This window comes from Symphalangus syndactylus, chromosome 1 (assembly GCF_028878055.3).
Source record: "Symphalangus syndactylus isolate Jambi chromosome 1, NHGRI_mSymSyn1-v2.1_pri, whole genome shotgun sequence".
NCBI lineage: Eukaryota > Metazoa > Chordata > Mammalia > Primates > Hylobatidae > Symphalangus > Symphalangus syndactylus.
The window spans coordinates 65,019,478-65,042,962 of record NC_072423.2 but is presented as its reverse complement, the minus strand read 5'-3'; the positions used below and the strand labels follow the sequence as shown (position 1 = coordinate 65,042,962).

The 23,485-nt window shown below is 41.0% G+C and overlaps 1 protein-coding gene across 1 annotated transcript in view; it reads left to right on the top strand.

The window, feature by feature from the left end:
* Positions 1–23,485, top strand: part of MIB1 (MIB E3 ubiquitin protein ligase 1) — a 141,354-nt gene that overhangs the window by 11,037 nt on the left and 106,832 nt on the right. The window contains exons 2-3 of the mRNA XM_055236556.2: positions 16,269–16,440; positions 19,122–19,251. Of these exons, the coding sequence (XP_055092531.1) occupies positions 16,269–16,440; positions 19,122–19,251 (302 nt within the window). The remainder of the gene's footprint in view (positions 1–16,268; positions 16,441–19,121; positions 19,252–23,485) is intronic.

Sequence of the window (23,485 nt, the reverse complement as noted above, 5' to 3'; positions counted from 1 at the left end):
TTTTTAGTAGAGATGGGGTTTCACTATGTTGGCCAGGCTGGTCTCTGGAGCTCCTGACCTCAAGTGATCCGTCCGCCTCTGCCTCCCAAAGTGCTGGGATTACAGGCGTGAGCTACCACGCCCAGCTCACAGTTATATTATTAATAATTAATTGGATTTAAAATTGTAGTTCTTTCTTATTACTGCTGCTTATACTATATCTCATGTCATTCCCTTCTCATTTTCTTGGGGGAAAAATCCTTTCCCCTTCCTTTCTTTCTTCCCTTTTTTCCCCTTCTTTTCTTTCTTTCTAGTAGTTTGAGTCCTTGCAGGCCTGAAAATTGCTTTATTTTGCCACACTGTCTCTCTCACCCCTAAACCTGACTGATATTTGGTTGAATATGCAATTCTAGATTCAAAATATTTTTCTGTCAGAACTGCCTCCCTGTTCTAGCATTTAATGTTGGATATGAGAAGTCCTATGCTAGTCCATGCTGTGGTTATTTGATTAACTTAATATAATACCACTGTTGGACATTAATAGGTTTTTGGGACTGTGTGTGTGTGTGTGTGTGTGTGTGTGTGTGTGTGTGTGTACACAATATGTCACAGACATAATTATATTTAGCTTCTTGTAAGAAAACATATTAGTCCCATGGAAGAGTTTTTGTTGTTAAAGCAAGTAATTGAGCTTCATATAAGGCTGTCAGATCCTCCAGCTTGAGCTGGTCAACCTTTACTATTGTAGTAGTACTGGGGTCCTTTATCTTTTATTCTTTATTCCAAACACATTGGCTCAAAGTCCCAGCTTTGCTCTTGAGGACAAGCTCTGCCCTCAGCAGAAGATGTGACATTGTCATATCTACTCAACTATCATATAATAGTTAGTATTCAAATTACTGAAATGTTACATGCTTTATAAAATTTTTTATTTAATGAGGAAAATTGTCCAGTTAATATTTATGTTTGTATGTGGTCATGGATAATTATGTTACCTGATAAGGGAGGAAATTTTCAGTTAGCAGTTAGAATTGGGCCAGCCAGCTTTTTCCTTTAGGAAATAAATGGATTAGATAAATTTAAGTATAAATATTCCTCTGGCTTTGAAAAAGCTAACTATAGCTGTTCACACAACGAACTCATGTAACCTGGGAAATACAAATGAAACAAAAGATATCTTTTCACTTCAATTAGATTGACAAAAATTAAAAGTCTAATTATTGTATGTATTAATGAAGAATATAGGGAAACAACTCTCCAGGCCTTGTGGTACAGTAAATCCGTACAACCACTTTGAGAAGGAATTTGGCAACATCTTGTAAATTAAAAAACAAAAAACAACAAAAAACACATTTCTGCAGCTGAAAACATCTTCCAGGTGTATGTTCATGAGATTCTCAGGCACATATTTACAAAGATATGTATGAAGAAATTCATTGCAATATTGTTTATTAAAAATAATAATTGAGGAATTATTAAAAGTTTATATACAGACTAATGAAAGCATAAGTAAAATATTAGCAGTTAAAATGGAAGAATTAGATGTGTGTTTGCCAAATATATGTTGGAGTGAAAAAACAAGTTTCAAAAGGCTAACATAGATACTGTGCTTTTTCTTTTTTTTCTGCTCCCTCCCTACCCCAATACTGTGTTTTTAAAGTACATTTTCGAAAGACTAAAAAATTATTTATGGAAAAATATATGTAGAAAAAGGATGAATAGACTGAAAGGATTAAACCTTCAGAATGATATTTTGGTATTTTGTTTCTCAAAATATTCTTTATTTTTATTTATTTATTTTCGAGATGGAGTTTTGCTCTTGTTGCCCAGTCTGTAGTGCAGTGGCATGATCTCGGCTCACTGCAACCTTTGCTTCACAGGTTCAAGCGATTCTCCTGCCTCAGCCTCCGAAGTAGCTGGGATTACAGGTGCCTGCCACCACACCCGGCTTATTTTGCATTTTTAGTAGAGACGGGGTTTCACCATGTTGGCCAGGCAGGTCTTGAACTCCTGACCTCAAGTGATCCACTTACCTGGACCTCCCAAAGTGTTGAGATTACAGTGTGAGCCATCACACCCAGCCTGAAAATATTCTTGTTTTCTTTTTTAAATGAGATGAGACCAATTTGATTTCATTTTTGAAAATTTCAGTTTAATAGTCAAGTCTAAGTTTTGTTTGTTTCAATTCTTGGTTTTACTGGATGCTGTAGCTAAAAAAGAGACCTCACAATGACAGATCATAGAGCCTAATAAAAGGAGTGCATTTCTTTTTCCTTCCTTCTTTCTTTCGTTTTTTTTTTTGAGATAGAATTTTGCTCGTTGCCCAGGCTGGAGTGCAGTGGCGCGATCTCAGCCCACTGCAACCTCGGCCTCCCAGGTTCAAGCGATTATCCTGCCTCGATCTCCCAAGTAGCTGAGATTATAGGCGCCTGCCACCACACCCAGTTAATTTTTTGTATTTTTATTAGAGACAAGATTCCACCACGTTGACCAGGCTGGTCTTGAACTCCTGACCTCAGGTGATCCACCCGCCTTAGGCTCCCAAAGTGCTGGTATTACAGGTGTGAGCCCTGGCGCCCGGCCAAAAAGTGCATTTCTGATGGATGTATGCTGGTTATTAACCTCACCTCCTAACCCACATCTCTGCCCTGTGAGGCTGGACTGGTTATGCACACTGTATTTCTCCTTTGCCAGTTGGATCCTTGTTGGCTCTGCCAGCAGGAGGCACTAGAGGGAGACTGGAAGGCTGGATTGGGGATCTGACTAGCTCTTTCCTGTTTGGTATCGTTCCACCCAGCAGGCTGGGATGGGATGTTGATTTCCCTATCAGTATTTGATTCTAGTTTGCATACAGTAGTCCCCCTTTATCCATGGTCTTGCTTTCCTCATTTTCAGTTACCTGATCAGGGTCAACCATGGTCTGAAAATATAAAATCAGAAATTCCAGAAATAAACAATTCATACATTTTAAATTGCATACTATCCTGAATAGTGTGATGAACTCTCCTGCCTGGGACCAAATCTGTCACTGTGTCCAGCCTCCCCACACTGCCTATGCTGCCCACCTATTTAGTCACTTAGTAGCTGCCTCTTATCAGATCAGCTGTCATGGTATTGCGGGGCTCGTGTTCACATAACCCTTATTTGACTTTGTAATGGCCCCAAAGCTGAAGAGTGGTGATGTTGGCAATTCAGACAGGTCAAAGAGAAGCCATCAAGTGCATCCTTTAAGTAAAAAGGTAAAGTTCTCAGGGAAAGAGGAAAAAATCCTATGCTGAGGATTCTAAGATCTACAGTAATGAACCGTCTATCCATGAAATTGTGAAGAAAGAAAAAGAAATTCATGTTAGTTTTGCTGTCACATCTTAAACTACAAAAGTTAGGGCCACAGTGCCTAAGTGCTTAGTTAAGATGGAAACGGCACTAAATTTGTGGGTGGAAGACGTGAACAGAAATGTGTTCCAATTGGCAGCAGTTGGGTTCACTGTTATCTGCACTTTAAGGCATCCATTGGGGAGTATTGGAAAGTAGTCCCTTTGGATAAGGAGGGTCTACAGTATTTCTGACAACAGCGAAACTGGACTCTGTACCCTCCTCCGGGACACCTGTATCAACCAGTCATAGCACGTCTTTAAAGGTCTGCATCCTAGTTCCTTGGGACCCCTTCTTTAAGTCATTTTTTTTTCATTGTTTCCCCACTTCTAGGGGTGGTGTATTATGTGGTTTCTATTTCCTGATTGGATCTTGATACAATGTGTTTACTAAATCTTGATACTTATTTTTCTATCTCATTTACCTGTTAAGTAAAAATTTCCATTGAAATTTAGCTGGTAATTTCCTATCTTTTCTGATGCTAATCATTTCTTGCAGACTAAATTGGAAGGCATTCACTTTTATATTTTGAACAAATGACTTAAAAATCCATTGAATTTAAAATCAAGTAAATATTACCGTCTTTTAAGGATGCAGATGAGTTTGTTGGTACTACACATCATTTCAGCATTAAGAACTAGGTAATGGCTGGCCGGTCGCGGTGGCTCACGCTTGTAATCCCAGCACTTTGGGAGGCCGAGGCGGGTGGATCACGAGGTCAGGAGATCGAGACCACGGTGAAACCCCGTCTCTACTAAAAATACAAAAAATTAGCCGGGCGTGGTGGCGGGCGCCTGTAGTCCCAGCTACTCGGAGAGGCTGAGGCAGGAGAATGGCGTGAACCCGGGAGGCGGAGCTTGCAGTGAGCCGAGATTGCGCCACTGCACTCCAGCCTGGGCGACAGAGCGAGACTCCGTCTCAAAAAAAAAAAAAAAGAACTAGGTAATGATGGAAACAGCTCCAACATCCAAAATCAGTTTTACATTGTTCATGCTAGCTTCTTTGGGAAAGCATTTGACATTTATTGTCAGATGTCACCTTTCCTTGGAAGGGACAGATTCAATAGGTGTAATTAGAAAAAAAAAAGTTCTAAGGGGTATACCACCAACAATTATTTTTCATCACAGAAGAAGTGTACAGTTTTGCAACACTATTATTTTGTAAAAGAAAAATATGAAACTCATTCTTAATTTTGACTGTTTTAAGTACTCTATTTCAAGGTAATCAATGACATTTTATTTTGTGTCATTAGGATATACTCCACAAAAATGCCTAAGTAGGTGCACAAAAGCTGCAACATGTGTTAATGTGCCAGAAGCACACAACGTAGAGGACCTTCGTTAACTCCCTCATGTTCTCAAACTCCCACTCACCCTCAGTATACCTTTTGTGTTCCAGGTGTTTCATGTGGATTTTTTTCAGGGACCCACTAGGATGTTAATGTCAATAGACTAATTTACAATGAATGAAACTTAATTTTCTTCCTCTGTTTTTAGGAAAAAAAGTAAATATAAATGTTGAAGTTTTTTTTTTTTTTTTGAGACGGAGTCTCACTTTGTCGCCCAGGCTAGAGTGCAGTCGCCCAGGCTAGAGTGCAGTGGTGTGATCTAGGCTAACTGCAAGCTTTGCCTCCCGGGTTCACGTCATTCTCCTGCCTCAGCCTCCCGAGTAGCTGGGACTACAGGCGCCCGCCACCACGCCCGGCTAATTTTTTGTATTTTTTAGCAGAGACAGGGTTTCACTGTGTTAGTCAGGATGGTCTCGATCTCCTGACCTTGTGATCCACCCGCCTTGGCCTCCCAAAGTGCTGGGATTACAGGCGTGAGCCACTGCGCCCGGCCAAAAGTTGAAGTTTTAAGGGAAGTTCATAACACGTTTTTCAGAATGCTTGGCACTGAGTTTATAAACTTCTGGATTTTAGCATTGTATGGTGTGTTTGCCATGTAACACATAACACGCACTTTGAGATCTACAGTTACAGCCTATAAATAAATAAATACATTAATACTTCTGCAGCAAAGCACAGGAATAATTCTAAGGGGATAAAGACAGACTATATTCCGTATGTAGCCTTTTGTTAGTTCAGATCAGAGTTTACCACTAAATGAGTTTGCTGCTAACTTACTGAAAAAACTTTCTGGAGTTTGGAGTTTTTTGGAGTTTGGAATTACAGATAAGGGATTTTCTCTTGCATTTCAAAGGATCATCTTCTGTATCTCCTGGGTCATTTAACTCACTTTTGGAAACCATTGCTTTAAGTTATCAAACAGGAGCTTGTGCATTTTAAGTACCTGTAGGAAAACGGCTTTTTAAGAACATTCCTCCTCATTCTTCTAAACCCATTTCTTTTCTCACATACTTTCATACGGCTGCACACCATTTAGCTTATCTTATCATGTCGGGGAACATAGTTACAGCAATTTAACCATTTCCTCAGATGGAACTGGGAACACAACATTTTTTATCTTTGTAAGCCTGTAGATTAGTGTCAACAGGTTCTTGTGAACTAGTCTGGTACCTAAGTTATCTTTAAGCTTTTGTTTCTGAGGGAAAATGGGTTCTGAATTGTAAACAACTGGCTTTTTTTTTTTTTTTTTTTGAGACAGAGTCTTGCTGTGTCACCCAGGCTGGAGTGCAATGGCACTATCTAGGCTCACTGCAACCTCTGCCTTCTGGGTTCAAGCGATTGTCGTGCCTCAGCCTCCTGAGTAGCTAGGATTACAGGCGCGTACCACCACGCCCAGCTAATTTTTGTATTTTTAGTAGAGATGGGATTTCACCATGTTGGTTAGGCTGATCTTGAGCTCCTGACCTCGTGATCCGCCTGCCTCAGCCTCCCAAAGTGCTGGGATTACAGGCCTGAGCCACTGTGCCTGGCCAACTACTGGCTTTTATAAAATGGACTTGTGGAACATGACCAAGATAAGGTAGTATTTAAATTAGTGGAGGAGATAATGTCATAAGAAATGGAAAACAGCAGATAGTCCAGACATTCATTTTTGGCTTTGGAATACTTATTATATATTTATAACTTTTTTAACAGCAAATTTATTTTCATGGATATTTGCTTGGGTTAGAATTCGTTTATATTCTCAGAGCACACTTAACGATAAGAGTATTTGGTTTCCTCAGGAGTGGATTTATTGTCTTGATGATAATTTTATTCCTAAACCAACAAGAAATGGAGCAGAGACTTTGTATATTAAAATAAATTATTGTTTAATTTGTGGCAGTTTTGCACTCAGATAAGAAATCCTGAGAGCTTTGAATTGAAATATTTTACATCATGGTGCCTTACTCATCCCTTACCCCCCAGTTTCTTTGAGGGGCTAGTAGAAAATGCAGTAGCTTAGGAGCCAGGAAATCAAGGATTTTATCAATTGAGCCTATTAACTAGTGGAATGGATTAACATTTACTGAGCTCGAGTCATGTGTCAGGCATTGTATACTTTATCTCGTTGTTTGTTAGGCTTCATTTTATTGATGATAAAATAGGCCATGAGAAATAAACTAACTTGCCCAAGACTCCACAAGTAATAAGTTAATGGTGGAGATTCAAATCTTGGTCTGTCAGTCATTTTTTTCCCTCCATTTCAAGCCTTCATTCATCACCTGTAAAATGAAATCAGAGTAGTTCAAGGTACACAGGTGTTCTGCTTCTAAAATCAAATGAGTTTTTACCAGTTGGTGCAGTTATTTCAAAATGTATAAAATTCTTTTTTTTGAGATGAAATTTTGCTGTGTCACCCAGGCTGGAGTGCGGTGGTGCAATCCTGGCTTGCTGCAACCTTTGCCTCCCGGGTTCAAGTGATCCACCTGTCTCAGCCTCCCAAGTAGCTGGGATCACAGACGTACGCCACCGTGGCCGGCAAGTTTTATATTTTTAGTAAAGATGGAGTTTCGCCATGTTGGCTAGGCTAGTCTCAAACTCCTGATCTTAGGTGATCTGCCCACCCGGGCCTCCCAAAGTGCTGGGATTACAGGCGTGAGCCATTGCACCTGGAGTCAAAATGTATTTTCTTAACTTTATGTTTCACCTCACTAATTTTCTACTCTTATGTAAAAAAATGCCAAAAATATAAGCAAATCCATTATTAAAATTGCCAGTTTTATGTCTAGTTTTGAGAACTTGTTTTTTTTGGAATGTGTGTGGCATTATGCATACTTGTAATAGACTGGCAGAGGCTTCCAAAATAGAATGATTTGTCTATACAGAAAAGGTATAAAGGAGTTGTGAACTTTGGGTGACACCTTCACAGACATTTTCTTTTTTTCCTACATAATCTTCTGGCAGCTCAAGATATTTTCTTAATGCATAGTGAGAGTTGGAAGTAGGTGGTGTGGTGGTCAACTACACTATTTAAATTAACTTAAAAAAGACAGTCTTTTAGGCCGTGCGGTGCCTCACGCCTGTAATCCTAGCACTTTGGGAGGCCAAGGCGGGTGGATCGCTTGAGGTCAGGAGTTTGAGATCAGCCTGGCCAACATGGTGAAACCCTGTCTTTACTGAAAATACAAAAATTAGCCGGTTGTGGTGGCACATGCCTGTTATCCCAGCTACTTGGGAGGCCGAGGCAGGAGAATCGCTTGAACCTGGGAGACGGAGGTTGCAGTGAGCCGAGATCGTGCCACTGCACAGAGACAGGGTCTCACTCTGTGGCCCAGGCTGGAGAGCAGTGGCACGACCTCGGCTCACTGCAACCTCCGTCTCCCAGGTTCAAGCGATTTTCCTGCCTCAGCCTCCAAAGTTGGTGGAATTACAGGCTCGTGCCACCATGCCCAGCTACTTTTTTGTGTTTTTAGTAGATACAGGGTTTCACCATGTTGACCAGGCTGGTCTCGAACTCCTGACCTCAAGCGATCCACCCACCTTGGCCTCCCAAAGTGCTGGGATTACAGGTGTGAGCCACCGTGCCTGGCCAGTCTTTTAACATTTTAAAATGTGTCTGAGATTTATTTGAATATTGAAATAGGATTTAATAACTTATACTCTAAATCCAGTAGAGTGCATGGGGGAACATGATGCCCTAGATATGTAATTATTCTTTAAATAAGATCCGTGCTAGGTGCGGAAGAAAACCACAAAAAACCCTGGTAGAGTAAATGAAGTGCTTTAAGAGGCTATGTTTTGTGATCAGACCCAGTTGGGTTTGAATTTGAACCTGCCACTTATACTAATGTTGTGTGACTTCAGGCAGGTTACCTGTCTGAGACTCAGTTTCTTCATCCATAAAATGGAGATAACAATTGCTTACTTTTTAGAATTGTTGGGAAGGTTAAATAAAATGTGTGTAAAGAACCAAGCTTGGTACTAATAGATAGTGGCTGGTATTATTAATAACAACAAACCTATTTTCATTAATTTAGTATTTCTCAAGAGAAAGGAATGTGGACTTTACCAACCAGCTGGCAGGTCACAAAGGCCTTGCCCTCATTAGGAATTTTAATTAGAGTTGAGGCAATTTCTAAACCAGTTAAATATTTTGACGGTTCAGGGAAAATAAGATGGATATTCTTGTTGGTTAACCCTCCTTAGTCTCTGTAATACTTTTTGTTACATTTGATCTGGGGTTAAAGTTGAATGAATCCATAAATTAGAATTTCTTGGTTTGTTGAATGACATCAACAGTTATGCCACAATAAGTAGTTACATTTGAATAAAGGTTGACTGGTAATTTTTTTTTTTTTTTTTTTTTTGAGACGGAGTCTCACTCTGTCACCCAGGCTGGAGTGCAATGGCGTGGTCTCGGCTCACTGCAACCTCTGCCTCCTGGGTTCAAGCAATTCTCCCACCTCAGCCTCCCAAGTAGCTGGGACTACAGGCGTGTGCCACCGCACCTGGCTAATTTTTGTATTTTTAGTAGAGACAGGGTTTCACTATGTTGGCCAGACTGGTCTTGAACGCCTGACCTCGTGATCCACCCGCCTCGGCCTCCCAAAGTGCTGGGATTACAGGCGTGAGCCACCGCGCCCAGCTGACTTGTAAATTTTTTTTGATGTTAGGCGAAATCTTTGACTTTGGGCAAAGTTTAGGGTATAGCTAGGCACCATACTAGTCTAGAAGGACTGTTTCTTTTTAAAAAAAGTTTTAAAATTTATTACATAATATTTAATATATACAAGTGAATAAATGAGTAATATAACGAATAACTGGGAATCCATCTAGAAAGAAAGCATTACTAATACATTTGAACACCCTGTGTAGTATTTCTCACTTGCATTCCTTCCCCTCCTCGCCTAAGGTAACCAGCTGTCACAAATTAGTTTCTATCATTCCCATGAGTTTCTTTATATTACACATTTTTCTATATCTGTAAATAATATGTATTTAGTTTCAACACTTTGTATTCTATACATATGTGTGTATATATATAAAATATATATATAAAAAATATATATATTAAAAATATATATATATATTTTTTTTTTTGAGACGGAGTCTGGCTTTGTAGCCCAGGCTGGAGTGCAGTGGCGTGATCTCGGCTCATGGCAGCCTCCTCCTCCCGGGTTCAAGCGATTCTCCTGCCTCAGCCTCCTGAGTAGCTGGGACTACAGGTGCGCGCCACTGGGCCAGTTAATTTTTGTATTTTTAATGGAGATGGGGTTTCACCATGTTGGCCAGGCTGGTCTCGAATTCCTGATCTCTTGATCCGCCTGCCTCGGCCTCCCAAAGTGCTGGGATTACAATTGTGAGCCACCGCGCCTGGCCTTTGTATTCTGTATTTTAAAAAATTCAGCATTATGGTGAAGGGTATGTCCATGTTGAATTGCGTGGCTGTTGAACATTCATTTTTGGTATTCCATTGTGTCCCTAATATATATATCCATTCTGTTGTTAATGAACAATTATGTTGTTTACTTTTTACTTTTGCTATTATACGAAGTGATAATTTAGAGATTTTTGTTCTGTTGTTGAAGCACTTCATATGTATTTAACTGCTTGTAGTGAAAACTCTACTTTTCTCTTTCAGCCATCGTTTCTACCCAGATATTTAACATTTTACTTAAATCAGTGCTTTCTGAGTTTGAGCTATTTTCATTAGGTCTCTTAAGAATGTAGTTATTGATCTTAAGCAACATGTTTTACTATTTTCATAAAATTTTCCAACAAAAATACTTCAGCTATACAAATTCTCTAAGTTGTTAAACTCAGGCAAGATACCATTAAAACTTAGAGCAGATGGTCATTTGAGTATTAGCAGAATGAGTCAAAAGCTATCATCAGGTGGTTCATTTAACGGTGGCAGATGTCTTCATAAAGCTTAGCAAAGGAAAGGGGCATTAACTCCTTAGGGTAATATGGTATTCTGTAGAGAGGAAAAAAAAAAGAACTTAATGGATTCAGTTAAGGAATTAAATTTTATGAAATAAAAATTTTAAGGAAAAACTGTTGCCAGGGCTAATGGTTTTAGATGAAAATGAATTGGGTGGATGTAGTGAGGGAAACAAAAAAGCTACCACGGTACAGTAAGAGATTAGTAAAATGTTGATCTTGTTTATTTAATGCCCTTTCTTCTGTTTTATGTTTTCTTTAAATACCAACTTTTGTTTTGAAGTCAATTAATTGTATTCTCATTAAAAATTCTATAGTGCTCATTTTGGTAGTGGAATGGGTTGCTTTGTTTACATTTTTCAATTCTTAGTGTTAGTCTGTTTCACAGCTGTTCAGTAGCTTTGTTGGCATTCGAATTGTGGGAACCAAGAAAGCATTTGGATGTGCTTTTGTGGGCATTAATGGTTTTCCTGAGGTATTCTTTAAAACCATGAATTATAGATTTTTTTTAACCAGTTGTCATGTGTGTTTAAATGGTTCCTTTTAAAGAAAGCCTGTACATAGCTTATGAGCTCATGACTGTTATCATTTTATGTTGCAGAAAATGAACTTAGAAATGAAAAATATGTAAATGAGGCAGTGGTTGCAAACTGGACAGTTTTTTTCTCTTGTAGTTGAGTGGGGTAGTTGGGATACATTTTCCCTACGTCTTTCATCAACCAAGTCACATTTGAAGAGCTGCACAGTCAGTTAATTCAGGATAAACCTCTAAGTGTGCAGTGAATACTGATTTGTTTAGTCTGTTTTACTTTTTTGTGATGATGGATCTAAATCAGATTTATTTTAGACCTTGTTCAGAAACTTAGCCATTTTGTGGACATTTACTATCATTGGTATTTGATATTAATTATGGTATTTTTTTGTCGGCTTTCCTGTGCTAAGACAGATACAGTTATTAGAATCTGATTTCAGGTGTGTGGCAATGAGGTTGCTTTAAATCAATATGTAATCAATTCCATATAATGTCCATTTTGGAAAAATAATTATATAATTATTTCTATATTATTGCTTCTAACACAAATATCAAAAGTTTACAAAATTAGGTACAAAACTATTCTAGGTCACACAAAGTGTTTTTTTTTTTTTTTTAAGGTAAATTGTGAAACCCATAAACAAAAAGATTTTGAAGAACTGTCATAATTGTCTGGTGCAGGGCTATTAAACTGAATATTAAATTTTCATAAAACTGCCATTTGTAAAGAGAAATGCCAACAATAACAATCCATTTAATTAGTTTTTTTAAATGCACACTTTAATACTGAAATACAGGTATACCCCTGTTTTATATAGGCATTATACACAGTTCTATTCCTGGAAGACCAAATGTGTATTTAAAATGGAGGAGAGGCATGCCAGATGTTATTTTTCAAAGATGGCCACACCAATCTACATCCCATCCCACCTGCTCTTCTTAGGAGACAATGACATTCCACCTAAAGAGGCTGCTTCCCTCCCTCAGTGGACCTGGGAAGACATTTGTAACTGCCTCAATTAATAGAGTGTAGAAAAAGTGACACTGTGAATTCTGAGGTTTGGTCACAAAAGTCAAGGCAGATGTTGCTTGTCTGTCCATGTCTGTCTGTCTGTCTGTCACTCTCTCTCCCCTCAGGATTCACAACCTGCCTGCACTGGGAGCTCTGAGCCAATGCTGAGAAAACCATAAAAGTGCTAGGTTAAGAATTGAATAGTATATTTTACCATTTCATGGAAAGTCTTTCTAAGCATGAAGCCTCAGAAGTCACACACGTGCCGATGAGAGCACACGTAGAAAATGTGTACCCAGAAAACAATCTGGAAACCCCCACCAAACTGCTAATAATGGGTGGGAGTGCACAGTGGGGGGGACTTTCACATTTTGTTCTGTATGCTTTTGGGTTGTTTAAAGTTTTATTATAAGTGTGTTATTAATTTTATAATTTTAAAAAGAAAATAAGAAATACCAATTTTTTTCCTCTCAAATTGGCACAGATTAAAAATATTACTTCAGTGCATGCTAAAGATGTGTCAAGAAAGCCAGTCAGATACTGCTGAAAGGGAAATATAAATGGATACAATCTCTATAGAAGGCACTTACAGAGTGTTTCAAATGCCATAAAAGACTTTGACGCTGCTTTCAATATTTTAAAAAGGCACATTCAAAGGTATTTGTTTGTGGCAGATAAAGACAAAAAGTTAACATAACCACTGTTGAAAATATGGGATTATTATATGTAAATTATGTTAATTAATAGTGGGAAATTCTGTACAATTATTAAACCATGTTGAAGAATTATTACTGACATGGTAGAATATCATTTTATAAAGTAGTTTGCAAGGAACTACAATGTGACATTTTTGCATCTAAATTGCATAATACATGTAATACAAAAACTAGAAAGATAATTCCCTGGATGTGCTGATGGGATTAGCCTTTGTGGTTTTCCAAGTTTTCTACACTGAGTGTGTATTAATCCTAGGAAGCAGCTGGGTGAGTAGGAGCATTTAACATGAAGTATAAGCATCAGAGATGCCATGTATATCACTTTAAACTAAAAACAAACAAAAACAGGAAGGAACCTAAGCAAATCTTTACAGAAACCAACTTTCAAATTACTTTAGTTACTTTAGTAATATGGTATATAATTGCTATTTAGAAGTTTATTTTAATCTTTTAATTCACAGATGAATAATTAAATGTTTCCCATATACAGTCTCTGAAAAATTTAAACTTTTATTAAGCTCTTTGATTTCTGTGTAAGTATTGCAAAATTTGTCTGGGATAGGTGATGATTCTGATTATGATATTTAAATAGATGACTAGTGCATTTACTAAATCTATATTAAGATGAAGTTAAGTGCAGTATAATTCTTTATATGTATATTTTGCTTTAAAATTTTTCAAAGTATGTTTACCTATCACTTTGTTTTCTTTTTTTTTTTTTTAAATGAAGTTTCTGTTTCTAGGAGTTTCTAACAATTTAGCCTCACAATGTCTCTTTCCATGTGAAAGGAAGTGTTTTCTTAATTTATAGATGAGAATATTGGTCCCAGAGTATTTAAGTTGATTTTGAATATTAAGTGGATAGTAAGTTATACAAGTAAATTCTTAAATCACATACGCTTGTTTTTACCATTTGAGGTAGCAGTTTAAATACTGTATTGTATACAGGTTAGAAATCATGTCTGATCTTGTTAATTTCTAGCCTGACTCTATAATTTATCTCCAAATCTCTGGCTGTATTGCATGTTTCTGCTAAGCAAAGTTGTTCCTGGTTCATTGAACATACTCTGCTTTTCTGTGGTTTCTTCCTTTCTTAGAAAGATCTACTCATCCATCATTTCTGTGGAACTTTTCCTGTTTTTTTTTCCTGTTTAGTTTCTCAGGCGAGTTTCTATCAGTGGAGACCTGAGCTTGTATTTTTTGATTAGATATTCTTATTTTTTGTTGGTGACTCCCTTCTTGTTTTTAAGCAGAGCAGTTCTAGATTTCAGTTTATTTTACTGTTTAATTGCTAAATATCTCTAATACTTAACCTGTTTTCTCTTGAATGTTCTCATTTAGACTTTCTCATTTATATCCTCTACATCTTTTGTCAGGAGACAAAAGATGAGAGAACCCATTTCTCTCAATTTCTACTGTCAGCACCCTAATTTAAGCTACCATTATCTTAGCTGGACTGCTACTAACTTCTTTTAACCTGACTCCCTTTCTCTAGCCACTTTTACTTTTTTCATACCTGTTTTCTCCACACTGCAGTAGGAGTGATTTTTTATTTTTTTATTTTTTTTTATTTTTTTGAGTTAGAGTCTTTCTTAGTTGCCCAGGCTGGAGTGCAGTGGCATGAACATGGCTCTAAGAGTGATACTTGAAAGCAGCAGAGGGCATGCCTGCAGTAGGAATAAAGAGATAGTTCTGAATGAATCAGTAGCCACGCATGTCCACTGTCTTCTGTCCCTACAGTCAAGCATTTATGTGACAGGAGACTGCAGAAGGATTGCACATAAAACATATTTGGTGTTGGGGTATCAGGCTTTTTTGTAGTCCAGTAGGTATCCCAATTCTTTCAGGTGTTCATTCCCTTCCTCCTTCCTTCCCTGCTTCCCTCCTTCCTGCCTTCCCTCCCTCTTCCTTCCTGATCCTTGCCCCTCCCCTCCCTTTCCCTCAAAACAGGCATACACTCAAGTTTGGCCCTTTGTTTAGAATCTGGTTATCTGAATATAGAAAATGAGTAACATAAGGTGTTTTTTTTCCTTCTTATCGGGAAGTAGCAATAGTGTATTATATTAGTAATATGACCACTTTCGTACTCTAGTTTTTACATATGCAGCATGTTATTTGATTTTTAGAACACGTTGTCTCACCTTTAAAGAAATATTACATTCTCCAAAGGGGACTGAGGTTGTGAGAATGAAAGGGCTCCTTTCTTCTATTTAATTATGGAAATGTTCTAAATGGATACAAAGAGGAAGATAATGTAATGAACTCCCATGTACCCATGACCCAACTTCAGCACAGCTAATCTTGTTTGACCTAAATCCCACTTTACTTCCCCTCTACCTCCCTCCAGTTATTTTGGAAAAAAAAAAAAAAGAACAACTACATTATTTTATACATAAATACTTCTGATAAAACGACCTTTTCAAGGACATAAAAGCAAATACAGACGGAGTCAGAACTTGAATCCAGGAGAGTGTCACTTTTGGACAGATAATACAGCCCTTGCTTGGTCAGCATTGAGCTTGACCATCCAGGATGTGTTTATAAAGTAGTGACACTGATGTTGACAAGCCACACATTGTTGAAAAAGAAAATCCTAGTTTTTATTTATTGAACAAGTGATATTAATATAACAATAGAATAGTAAAGGAGTATTACCCCCAATTATTTCACCTGAAAATGAAGGCTGTTTTCATTACTTATATTGGTACCTTTTATAGTTCTAATGTCTGTCTCATTCATCCATGTGATTAATTTTAGTGGAGGTCATTTTACCAAGTGTTTATTTTTTCTAGAGCTTATTATTTCTTGTTCCCTAAGGGGATAAAACCCCACTATAGTGTATTGTTTCCTTTAAAATAGGGAAACTTGCTTCCTAATCATTTTCTAAATTTTCTTGACTATGGGAAAAACTTGTCAATATCTAAGGGTGGTAAATGCTTAAGTTAATTGATAATTTGTTTCTATGATATCATGAAGGCAAAATGATCTTTTCTTTTGGAGTAATTGTTTCCCTAGAAAATAGTTGAAAATTCTTTCAAAGATTTCTGAGGTTTTGTAGTTTGAAACATCTCCTTAGTGATAAAGGATTCTTTCTTTCTCTGTGCCGAACTTAAGTTCTGGTTTGTGGATGAGAGCGAGGAAAGAGTTACTGAGATGTGTTCTTACTAATGAAAAAGGGAGCAGAGGGAAAATATTATAATTCGCATTGATTAAAATAGTTGAGATCCATTATCTTGAAGCTATATGTATTAAATTTGAAGTGTTATTTCCTAATTTATTAGAATATCTTGTAAAATGTTCTGTTCTTATTTTTTTCCCCCAAGGAATAATATTCAAATAAATAAAATGTGTGATTAATCTGAGCATGTGTTCTTGTTTTAATAGGCATCAAGCATGATGGAACCATGTGTGATACCTGCCGCCAGCAACCAATCATTGGCATTCGATGGAAATGTGCAGAGTGTACAAATTATGATTTGTGCACAGTGTGTTATCATGGAGATAAACATCACTTAAGACATCGCTTTTACCGAATTACTACACCAGGAAGTGAGAGGTAGGGAGAACCCTTGTTTTCTTCAACCGAGGGTTTTTGTTTGTATTCAAATTATGTACTTCTAGGCCTTAAAAATAGGATTAGCAAATAGCTTCTGACAGTTGGTTTAGTAACAGGAGGTACCAAATAGTAGGATAGAGGTGGACCAAATCTGCCATATAACAAGAGAAGAGCTCTTTGAAGATGGAGCTGTCTGTACTTTTCCAAGGTAATCTGGGCTATTCTTTCTCTGGCTTAGAGGGTTAGCACTACTGTACATTTGGAAATACAAGGGCATCCAAAAAGATACCAATTATTTTCTTCTCACTATGCCTTCTAGTCTGTTAATTGATATCAGATGAATGGTAGGGCCCACTGATTGAGTCAATAGGCATTTATTAGGACTATATGGCATCTACTATGTTTATGGACACTAGAAGATAAGACACATAGTATTCTTAAGGAGTTTACAAATTAAAGGAAATAATGAGTCAGTGATTATCATGTGACGTTTTAGACTGTGTTAGAGATATGTATTAAGTGTCTTAGGAGCAATGAGAGAGGAGTATTCATTCTTAATGGGTGCAGAGTTTTAGGTGATGGGATCTTCTCATGTAGATACAGATAATGCAAACGAGCAAGAATCCAGCCAGTCATAGGGAGGCAGCTAGGAGTAGGAGTAGATAAATAGATTTTGGAGTCAGACTCTCTTGGTGTAGATCATAATTGTGCCACTTATTAACTGAGTAATTTTGAACAAATTGGTTATTTTTGTCTTTTGTTTGCAATTAAAATTAAGGAATAATAAAGACATTGTAAAAATGAATAAGGCTGGGCTTGGTGGCTCATGCCTTTAATTCCAGCACTTTGGGAAGTCTGAGGTGGGAGGATTACTTGAGGCCAGCCATTCAAGTCCACCCTGGACTTGTAAGTAAGACCTCATCTCTATTAAAATAAGTAAATAAATGAAAAGAATAGAACAATGAAATAAAATTAGAAAAACAAAACAAAAATCTCCAAACCTTTCTGATCATGTGAATGAGAAAGATGTAGAACAATATGGATACATGGTCTTGGAGAACCAAGCTGGACCAGATACTTGAGTGTAGAATCTTTATCAAGGTTCATAATCTTCTGTAAGTATGTAGTACTGTGAGAACAGGTTAGTATAGGTAAAATCCAGACTACAGATGTATTTTACTGATACATACATATATTAATCCATTTTCATACTGCTATGAAGAAATACCCGAGACCGAGTAATTTATAAAGGAGAAAGAGGTTTAATTGACTCACAGTTCAGCATGGCTGGGGAGGCCTCAGGAAACTTACAATCAGGGTGGAAGGGGAAGCAAACACGCCCTTCTTCACATGGCAGCATCAAGGAGAAGTGCTGAGCAAAAAAGGGGGAAAGCCCCTTATTAAAATCATCAGATCTCGTGAGAAATCACTATCAAGAGAACAGCATGGAGGTAACCGCCCCCATGATTAAGTTACCTCCCACCGGGTCCCTGCCACGACATGTGGGAATTATGGGAACTACAGTTCAAGATGAGATTTGGGTGGGGACACAGCCAAATCATATCAATATAATACTCTTAAATTTTTGAATAATGGCTAGTTTTTTTTTTTTTTTTGAGACGGAGTCTCTCTCTGTCGCCCAGGCTGGAGTGCAGTGGCGCAATCTCGGCTCACTGCAACCTCCGCCTCCCGGGTTCACGCCATTCTTCTGCCTCGGCCTCCCGAGTAGCTGGGACTACAGGCACCCGCCACCACGCCCAGCTAATTTTTTGTATTTTTAGTAGAGACAAGGTTTCACCGTGTTAGCCAGGATGGTCTCGATCTCCTGACCTCGTGATCCACCCGCCTCAGCCTCCCAAAGTGCTGGAATTACAGACGTGAGCCATCACGCCTGGCAAGAATAATGGCTAGTTTTTAAAAACAGGTGATTTCACACAAAAATATGTTGATGGATTCGTAGAACACGCTGCTCCCCCCACCGCCTCCTCCCAATACAGAAGACTGTCAATACTGGGCTTATGTTTGTTCTTGGCAACAGTTTGTTGAAGCAATGGAGCCCTTTAGACTGGACCCTTTAGACTGATGATGCTTTTGAGTCAACCAAAGTCCCTGCCATTCCCTGTTATCTTCCCAAGTCTGAGGTCAAGTGCCATTTGCCATTGTAGTGCTGTCTTTCTTGGGCTGTCATTTATATTACTCACCTGGAAGCTATAGAGATTTGAGTTTGCCACCTCTACAGTAGTGAAGAGTATGGTGATACCCTGATACCCTGAAATGCTTAGACTAGGATCGTATGTGGAGTCCATTACATTTTAACTTTTGTGGCCTTGGGCACATTACTTCTTTGAGACTCAAGTTTCCTCATTGATAAAGTGGATAATATAGCAATAACTTTCTCTTAAGGAGTGTAACACACTTTACTCCTATGCAAGTGCTTTTACATATTATATAATAAAAGCTCAGTAAAAGTTAGTTGTGATTATTATTACAACTACTACTGCCATCATCATCATCACCTGTGGTAAATAAAAGGTATTCCTGTATCATGCTATTATGGTAGTAACCAGAACAATGAAGAATCTTTTTACTTTCAAAATAATGTTTTTATAATTTTGTTTTGAAAAGTAAATTATTGTTACCTATTTTTATATAAACTTGAAAGTAAATAATTTTATTTTTAGGGTTCTGTTAGAGTCTCGTAGGAAATCTAAGAAGATAACAGCCAGAGGAATCTTTGCAGGTGCCAGAGTGGTGCGAGGAGTGGACTGGCAGTGGGAAGATCAAGATGGAGGAAATGGACGTAGGGGAAAGGTACAGTGTTTTTCTGAATTCATTGTGTATTCTAGAGTATTATACGTTCAGAAGCTTTTTATTACTACTATAAATGAATTTCTTGGTCCATTGTTTTCTATGCCAGTAGCGGTTTTTAAAATCTTGATTTCTTTTTTCTCTGGAAGTAAAGAGATTGTTCTTGCTTTTTGTAAGCATTGATGTTCCTTAGAGGGTCATTAGGTAGGTTTTACCTTCCCACCTTCAGGTTTCATATTGTCATTTTGTTACCTAGCATGCTTTTCTGAACGCATTTGGGCCAGTCCCTCCCTGTGCAGTATCTCATGTCCTCAACTTTCCTGCTATTCAAATTTCATTTGAATTGACTTGTTTTATATTCTCTTCCCTCAAAGACCTGTTTCTGAGGGGCAGTGGGCAATTATGCTGTTATTGAGCCCACCTACCTCTGTAATCCTTTCCAGATAGCATAGCGGGCTCAGAGTTTTAGGAGTAGGTCAAAGCAGAATATTCTGTGTGGTGAAATGAGAGACCTCAGCTGATCTAGGTGGCAGGGAATGGGAGTGAAGAGGAGAGTGGGAATGTCATCATTACATGGTCCAAATAAGCCAAGTACACTTGGAGAACGTGAGTCAGGCTCACTTGGGCAGTGTGTCCACAGTTGAATAAAAACGGTATAGTGGCAGTAGGGATAAGAGCCTTCAACTTGTTTGGCCACCACATATTACACAGCTGCAATCTGGACGGGTCACCTTCCATGCCTGGTGTCCAGCAGTCATCCTGGAAGCTCCTTTAAAGCCCCGTGATGAACAAAGATGCCTTTGCTTCTTTTCCTGGCTGGATCTCATGTTTTCTCTATCCCATTAGATCATCTTACTTAGCTTACTGTCTCTTTTGGTAGGACACACATTCTAGTAACTTCTTTTGAAAGAGTATGTGAGAAGTCAAATTTTAATTGACTGTATATTCTTCCTCATAGTTAATTATATGGTCAGAGGGGCTTGGAAGTCATCTTTCCTCATCAGCTTTTGAAGGCATTTGCTGTTTGAAGCCACATAAATGGAACTTCCTGTTTTTTACTGTATTGACACTTTTTTGGGATAAAAGAAGGCATTCTTGAGGCTTTGAGTCATTCTGTTACATTTTTGGTTTGCTTTGATTTAACACATGTGTTTTAAGAACAAAATGAGGGCCAGGCATGGTAGCTCACACCTGTAATCCCAGCACTTTGGGAGGCTGAGGTGGGTGGATCATTTGAGGTCAGGAGTTTGAGACTAGCCTGGCCAACATGGTGAGACCCTGTCTCCACTAAAAATACAAAAATTAGCCAGGCGGCCTGCCTTCCTCCCTCCCTCCCTCCCTCCCTTCCTTCCTTCCTTCCTTCCCTCCCTCCTTTCTTTCTTTCTTTCTTTCTTTCGTTCTTTCTTTCTTTCCCTCTCTGGCGCAGGCTACAATCTACTCGGCTTGCTGCTGCCCGCGCCGCCGACTGCCTGGGACTGCCGGCGCGCGCCACCACTCCCTGCCTTTTCTCCTTTGGATGCAGGCACGCGTTCGCCATCTTGGCCACGCTGGTCGCCAGCTCCTGACGCCGAGTGCTCTGCCCGCCTCAGCCTCCCGAGGTGCTGGGACTACAGACGGAGTCTCGCTCACCCAGTGCTCGGTGTTGCCCGGGCTGGAGTGCCCAGACCGGCGTGGTCTGGCCTCGCGGCAGCCTCTACCCCCCGGCCGCCTGCCTTGGCCTGCCAGGGTGCTGGGATTGCAGCCCCTGCCCGGCCGCCGCCCCATCTGGAAGGTGGGGAGCGCCTCTGCCCGGCCACCCCGTCTGGGAGGTGAGGAGCACCTCTGCCCGGCCGCCCCGTCTGGGAAGTGAGGAGCGCCTCTGCCCGGCCGCCCCGTCTGGGAAGTGAGGAGCGCCTCTGCCCGGCCACCCACTGTCTGGGAAGTGAGGAGCGCCTCTGCCCGGCCACCCACCGTCTGGGAAGTGAGGAGCGCCTCTGCCCGGCCACCCACCGTCTGGGAAGTGAGGAGCGCCTCTGCCCGGCCGCCCCGTCTGGGAAGTGAGGAGCGCCTCTGCCCGGCCACCCACCGTCTGGGAAGTGAGGAGTGCCTCTGCCTGGCCGCCCCGTCTGGGAAGTGAGCAGCGCCTCTGCCCGGCCACCCCGTCCGGGAAGAAGTGAGGAGCGCCTCTGCCCGGCCGCCCCGTCCGGGAAGAAGTGAGGAGCGTCTCTGCCCAGGCGCCCTGTCCGGGAAGAAGTGAGGAGCGCCTCTGCCCGGCCGCCCCGTCCGGGAAGAAGTGAGGAGCGCCTCTGCCCGGCCGCCCCGTCTGGGAAGTGAGGAGCGCCTCTGCCCGGCCGCCCCGTCCGGGAAGAAATGAGGAGCGCCTCTGCCCGGGCGCCCCATCCAGGAAGAAGTGAGGAGTGCCTCTGCCCGGCCGCCCCATCCGGGAAGAAGTGAGGAGCGCCTCTGCCCGGCCACCCACCGTCTGGGAAGTGAGGAGCGCCTCTGCCCGGCCACCCCGTCCGGGAAGAAGTGAGGAGTGCCTCTGCCCGGCCGCCCCGTCCGGGAAGAAGTGAGGAGCGCCTCTGCCCGGCCACCCACCGTCTGGGAAGTGAGGAGCGCCTCTGCCCGGCCACCCCGTCCGGGAAGAAGTGAGGAGTGCCTCTGCCCGGCCGCCCCGTCCGGGAAGAAGTGAGGAGCGCCTCTGCCCGGCCGCCCCGTCCGGGAAGAAGTGAGGAGCGCCTCTGCCCGGCCGCCCCGTTGGGAAGAAGTGAGGAGCGCCTCTGCCCGGCCGCCCCGTCCGGGAAGAAGTGAGGAGCGCCTCTGCCCGGCCGCCCCGTCTGGGAGGTGAGGAGCGCCTCTGCCCGGCCACCCATCGTCTGGGAGGTGAGGAGCGCCTCTGCCCGGCCACCCATCGTCTGGGAGGTGAGGAGCGCCTCTGCCCGGCCACCCATCGTCTGGAAAGTGAGGAGCGCCTCTGCCCGGCTGCCCCATCTGGGAAGTGAGGAGTGCCTCTGCCCGGCCACCCATCGTCTGGGAGGTGAGGAGCGCCTCTGCCCGGCCGCCCATCATCTGGGAAGTGAGGAGCGCCTCTGCCCGGCCACCCATCGTCTGGGAAGTGGGGAGCGCCTCTGCCCGACCACCCATCGTCTGGGAAGTGAGGAGCGCCTCTGCCCGGCCACCTATCGTCTGGGAAGAAGTGAGGAGCGTCTCTGCCTGGCCGCCCCGTCTGGGAAGTGAGGAGCCCCTCTGCCCGGCCGCCCCGTGTCTGGGTAGAAGTGAGGAGCTCCTCTGCCTGGCCGCTCCGTCTGGGAGGTCTACCACGGAAGCCAGAAGCAATGTGGGGGCTGGACGTGGTGGCTCACGCCTGTGGTCCCGGCACTCTGGGGGGCGAGGCGGGTTGATCACTTCGGGCTAGGAGTTCGAGACCAGTCTGGCCAACTTGGCGAAACATGAAGAATACAACAGACAAACCAACCAACCAACTCAATGACAACAAAACAGGTCTACCCTGGAGTCATACTCTAATTTTTTCTATTTTCCTCCCTTTCTGATCCTTTATCCCACTTTCTTTTTCTTCCTCTTCCTTCTCCTTCTTCTTTGTCAAATAGAGGATTGAGTTATTATCACTGATCCATATAAAGTCCCTCTCTCATTTATTTTAACTCCCACCCCCATTTCTATTCCCCGACTTCCCATGTGCAACCTTCCTAATATGTTTGATACGCATCTTTTTGTTTGTATGTATTTTTAGAAAATGTTTATTGTTTTTGTATGCAAAAAAAATTAATAAAATTATTGTTTTCTGGAAGGCAAAAAAAAAATTAGCCAGGCGTGGTGGTACACGCCTATAGTCCCAGCTACTAGGGAGGCTGAGGCAGGAGAATCACTTGAACCTGGGAGGCAGAGGTAGTGGTGAGCCAAGATTGTGCCACTGCACTCCACCCTGGGTGACAGAGTGAGACTCCATCTCAAAACAAACAAACGAAAGGAACAAAACGAAGAAAAAGAAATGAAACCATCTTGTACATGTGACTCCAAGTGAGGGAACTTCATAAAATAAATCTTTAGAGTAACATTGTTATGCACATTGTTTAAGACCAAATGTAACTTCTGTTGTCTGACTTTTTTGTTTTGGCCTATGTATGTGAATGAAGAAAGTTATCCCTTTTTTCCCTTCAGTGCTGGATGCTTTATCCCACTCCCCTGATGTAACCCGCGTTAATTGTATGTAGTGTATTCTTCCTTTTTGTTTTTTAAA